Source organism: Micropterus dolomieu, linkage group LG04, assembly GCF_021292245.1.
Source record: "Micropterus dolomieu isolate WLL.071019.BEF.003 ecotype Adirondacks linkage group LG04, ASM2129224v1, whole genome shotgun sequence".
Classification (NCBI taxonomy): Eukaryota; Metazoa; Chordata; class Actinopteri; order Centrarchiformes; family Centrarchidae; genus Micropterus; species Micropterus dolomieu.
The window spans coordinates 9833209-9838916 of record NC_060153.1 but is presented as its reverse complement, the minus strand read 5'-3'; the positions used below and the strand labels follow the sequence as shown (position 1 = coordinate 9838916).

Sequence of the window (5708 nt, the reverse complement as noted above, 5' to 3'; positions counted from 1 at the left end):
AAAACAACAAAAAGAGAGAAAACATCCCTTTACAGTTCAAATGATGAATCGATTAGCGGGTCGACAGAAAATTTATCACCTGTTAATCAATCAACAGCAACTATTTTGACAAACTGTTAATCTTTCAAGCTGGGGAAGTCAATTTATTGCAGCATTGTTATATTTGTTGAAATTCTCTTTACACGACGACAGCAATCAATAAATCAAATGCTCTGGCCGTCGCATGACTATAATAAGTACGGCAAATTATTTAATTCAGCTGGCCTACCTGTCTACCTACCTACCTGCACGCACTCTGTCCGTGCAGTCATTTGGGTGGATGCCTGAAGGGAGGGGGTGGGATTTTCTTTAGTTGGATACTTACAAAATCTCACTGTCTCTTGCTCTCTCCAACATTGCCTTCCCCAACTTTAAGTATTTTTAAGTCAAATTTGGGCTTTTAACTGTGGGCTGGAAACATGTGGCAAAATACTCAGTTTTTCACATGGTTTCTTGCTACTAGATGTTTTAAATTATAGTGTAGTGTATCTTTAATTGATAAAAAAAAAACAAGTACATCAGTATTAAATTTGCTCACTCAGCATAGTTATCATGTTCAATGTAAATTTTGTACAACTAAAACACAAACCGGGGCATCAAGGTGGACCCCAGTCTTTCTTCCAGTCTTTCCTTTTCCTGTCACTTTGCTATTGCAATCTGTCTGATAAAGTCATACAATGCCTAAAAATCATGTTCTTGTGAGAGTTAAGTCCAACCTTTTTCAGATAAATATGCATATTAAATCAATGAACAGTTCAACATCCAGAGACAAGTCTGTTAGTGATAGGCCAAAAGCTGGCATTTTGAGCACTCACGAGGCCTGCATAATCCAATGTATTTTTCTATTAATATAAATTCCATCTAAAAGAACATTACTGGCTAAGATAACCATGTGTATGAGACCGTACTCTGCATGGAATAATAGAATTATACATGACTTTTGATATTGGCATTATATATCGGCCATAGGCTGCCCTGTTATCTAAATATCGTCCATTAAAAAAACTCATATCAGTCGACCACTAAAGTCAGCTGTACTCACTCACCTGAGCAGATTCATCATAGTTGGGGTCCCGAACATCAGGCTCCTCATCTTCATAAACCATCCCAGCAGCTCCCCAAACTCCTTTGCCACCTGCCCCACCTGCACACAACCAACAGACAAACCATAAAAGGTGTACAATTATGTGCAAAAGCTACCACCACAAAACACATTTTGTGCTGTTAATGAAAAGCACTGCATGCAGCACATTTCCAAACAAACTAACTGTTCAACAACGAATGTTTCTACCAGTGCAATCTGCCAGTTGAGGTGATCCGTCAGCTGTTTATTTACATCGAAACCCTGTATGTTCATTGTTAACTGGTCATCAAGAAAAGAGGAATACCATGTCTATACCAAGTGCTCCGGTAAAAAGCTGAACTTTCTCGGGCAAGAGAAAATGTTCCTCTCTGCCTCAAAGCAGCAGCCAGGCATAGTGCCTGTGGCTGCTCCCCTTCTCTGTTTACGTAAAACGTTGTGTGGCAGCTTCTAGCACACACCAGCATAGCAGTTTACCTTTTTTTGGCAGGCCTCTGCCTTTTCCCGTCCTGGATTTGCGGTCATTGGTGTTGACTTTGCCCTTTGGACTGTTTGGGTCAGTTCCTGCCATATCTCCTGACTCAGAGAAGGACTCGCTGGTGGAGTTGCGAGATGAGGACTTGCGCAGGCGACGCTTGGCTTTGGCTTTGAGCCGAGCCTCGTGGAGTGCCTTCTCCTGAGGTGTCCAGTTACCGTTCACCTCCGCTTCGTTCAGCACGTCTTCGTCACCGCTGTACGGATGGTTAGCCTCTGCCAGGTTGTGGTCAAAAGAGAACATCCCTGTGGTCAGAAAATCAGAACAGTTGATGGCCATTAATGATACAGTTTTGCCACAATAAGACAACAACAAATATTGCTTTTTGTCAAAGGATTTTTGTAAAATCCTGTGCGAGTCACTGGAGAGTACAAGTAAACTGTATGGTATAACAGTAAGTGGACATAACAGCTTTCCTCCTTCAACATGACAATTCCACCATGCACAATGAGGGCTGCACACAGAAATGTTTCTGGTGTAGAAGAACATGACTGGCTGGTCATAATATGTGAATCTCTAATAGAGATAAGCTAATTTCTGTATCCAAACTAATATTACTACAACTACTAATGAATAGCTGATTTCAGAGAAACGGCACTTTTACAACTGCAGTAAAAAAATAAATAAATAAATAAAAAAAACCCAACTTACTGGCGCAGCTATGAACATAAACTGAGGCTGCAAACTAAACAAGGTTCATATTGTAAGTTTCTGCCACGGATTAATTCGTTGGTCGGTGAAAACACATGAAAATGTTCTGCATATTATTACTGTACATGAGGAAATGGGACTCCAGGATTTGACTAACGTGAGAGACACTACGTAGTTTAACCTGCCGATATTGGTCGTCTTAAGATTCATCTGCACTGCAAAGCACTGCAGATTATCTCGGGTGTGGTCAGCAAACTGCATGAACACCTTTACACTACAGCAACGCCGGCTCAGGGGAGTGTGAAAACAATGATTTCTAACTGCGTGTGCGACAGCCACCTCCGTACGTGGCACAAGCCAAAGGTCACATAACACCCACAACATAACATGAGAAGATGGCAGCACAAATTCACACATAGATTCTTGTGACACTCACCAGCTCTATCAGCATGCATAAGGTGGGTCAAAGTGTCAAGCAACTTAATATACTACTCTCCTGTGGGTGTAAAGAAACTGCTGTATTTATAAAAAAAAAAAAATACTCTGGCAAGGTTGTGTCTTCTATGTTTGGAGGGAGACAACAACAACAACAAGTGGGACTGGAGTGCTCCTGCAGGCGAGGGTGGGCACAAAGGGGAACACATGCTGGAGAAATGCTGACACCCGATTTTTCTTCATCCTCTCGCGATCTGTCCGCAGCTGCTGGAGTGAACCTGACTACATATGGCATGGTTGGGGACATGACTGGTCACATGACAGGGCTGTAGGGGAGAAGGAAAGCAGGAGGAGGAGGAGGAATGTCTGTGGGGGTAATGAATACTTAAAAGTCGTTATGCATGGCCCCAAATGGCAGTTTGAGGAGTTAAGGCACTCTAGATTACAGGACATGTAGAAAACACAGAGAGGGGGAGGGGGAAATGTCCAAGTCATAACAGCAGCAGCCTGCATGCTGCAAAAGTAGCCAACTACAGCAATTATACTTCTGGTGCAGGGAAAACATGCAGCCTACTTTAACAACAAGGTATTCAAGAGCTCTAAAAAGTTAGATTTTTGTAGAGATTAGTCAGCTCAGATGGGTAAATAATAAATGAAAAGGAAGCACCCTGATACCTCCCTGAATTAACCTGTTGCATTAAAAGCAGCACCACACCCTTGGGCTTAGAAATCTGTAAACAGATGACCATGTGTCATCTTCTCCTGCTCCTCCTCTTCCTTCCCACATGTAGGCCATAGGACCTGCGCCAACGCAGTAAATTAGGAACTAACCAATGGTGGTGTGCCAAATACACGAAAGGCCAACTGGAATAGAGCAGGGGAAAAAATGGGAAGGCAGAGAAAGTCAGAGCCGTTTGCCAAGACAAGACTTTCAAAACAAGCTAAACAAAAATTGCAGCCAAGCCTTTTTCAACACGACAGAGATTGTGCATCTCTGTAATGCAGGGCCTGTCTGCAACTACTAAAGAAGTTTTAAGGTTTACTCTACAAAAGGTAGGTATGTGTGTCACTGTCAGAGCCCTGCACAAAAAAGCTGCAGCAACAAACTCCCCCTGCTAGCTTTAACCCTGCACGCCTACCGGAGCACAACAATATGAACAAACACTGCCATGATGGTTTTCAAAACCGCCCCCACAGTTAAAAACACACAGCCAGATGCAGGCCAACAGTGGCACCCCTGCCCTGCACGCTGTGGGGGAGCTTTCCACAGCCAGCAAGCCTGAGGAGCAGCGTTGAGGCGTTTAGTTTCAGGTATCCACACAGTAGCAGTGTTTATGAATGAGAAGGTGGTCAGCGGAGAAGAGATCTCACATTCCTCCCAAGGGACAGACCTACATTTCCATGACTGTAAATGTACATGCAACTGTAGCTATGCAGTATTAGAGTTAGGGTTCACCTTTGGGATAATATGTCAAATGCTGCAATATTTTGATAGCGCCCCTCCACTCAAAAACACTTATTTGTACTTCGCTGGCATGTGCAAAATGATGTAAGTGCAGTAGCGTTGGGCCGATAGACAATGCCATCATCCACTGGCGATGGCTGACAGACATCGTGATTGTAAAACCCCGCACCCCCCAGCAAAAAATAATCTCAAATTTTCACATTATACCACCCTGTGAAACCAGGTTTTAATGACCACGAATATTCTTATTATGATTTTTGCCTCGGAATTCTCTTCTCCCCATACTCTGACACACTCATCTCAGGTAAACACCCCTTTGCACATGCGACATCACAGCTGTGTCCACAGAGTAGATGTCGTTTGACCCATATTAAGCTAGGTAATTTTTTGTGTGAAATAAAACAAAAAAACTAAAGACATTCTTATTCAAAACATGTGGTGTGGCTTTAAAGAAAGCAACACATCATGTGAAATGTTGAAAAAAATCCCTGTGCATCTTAGGAAATACTTACTGCCAGTAACTTACGTACTATATTAACATTTAATGACATTTGGTGTCAACTGTTTATAGCAAGAAGGCAGCACAGACCAACAGATTTGTCTGTTTGCACGCAAGGACTGGGACAGACGCAGTACATTAAAAGGACAGCTTTATGTAGTTTCAATATTTGCTTGTGATGCCTTTATATACTTCCTCCCTTTCTTCATTCCTCTCACTTTAATATGTGAATTAAATAAAAAGGTTGACTGGGTCAAATCTGCTAAAAAGATTTCTCTGTCAACCCATGCACTCAAAACATGAGCAAAAACATGTGTGATGTCCTCTAGGCTCAAACAAGCATCTGCACAATGATATAGGGGGACAAAAAGAAAAAAAAGCCTTACCACCTCCTGTGGCGATTATCTTTCAGAGGAGAAGAGGGTGTGGATGTCCCAGAGGTTTAACGGTCACTTCATGAAAGGAGACTCATGCGGAATTTGACTTAAAAGCACGCCTCAGACACATCGCCTAAACTTCATGTACATATGGTGACTTGTGTTTAAATATACAACAGTAAAAACGAAAGCTGAGGAACTGGCCACACAAGCTCCACAAATAATAAGTACTAGGGTGCCCACGTGTGAAGCACTATTATGTCTCTTGTTTTATTAATGCAGAGAGAGGAGATATAACAACTTCATTTACTAGAGACTTGTGCAATTTTGATGACTGCGCCTCTTGTAACAGCTGCAGAGCAACAACACGGATAAAGTGCATACAAAAGATTAGAGCTACTCAGATAAGCAGTTAAGAGTCTGATAACGTGTTTTCTCGTTTTTAATAATCACCTCCACTGATGCACTGTAAAGCACTGCTTTGCACGCGTGGTTGGTTCAGTTTCCAAACTTATGAACTAATGCAAACGGATGGAGTGTGTATTGCAAACATGTTTTTATGAATGTATGTGGGTAGGGCGAGTGCGGGGGGGGGGGGGGGGAAAAAAAGAAGAGAGGGCAAGAAC

The 5708-nt window shown here is 42.4% G+C and overlaps 1 protein-coding gene across 1 annotated transcript in view; it reads right to left on the bottom strand.

Moving 5' to 3' along the window:
* Window positions 1-5708, bottom strand: part of pdcd4a (programmed cell death 4a) — an 18758-nt gene that overhangs the window by 10200 nt on the left and 2850 nt on the right. Inside the window, exons 2-3 of the mRNA XM_046047687.1 lie at window positions 1598-1900; window positions 1086-1183 (exon numbers count right to left, since the gene is read on the bottom strand). Of these exons, the coding sequence (XP_045903643.1) occupies window positions 1086-1183; window positions 1598-1900 (401 nt within the window). The remainder of the gene's footprint in view (window positions 1-1085; window positions 1184-1597; window positions 1901-5708) is intronic.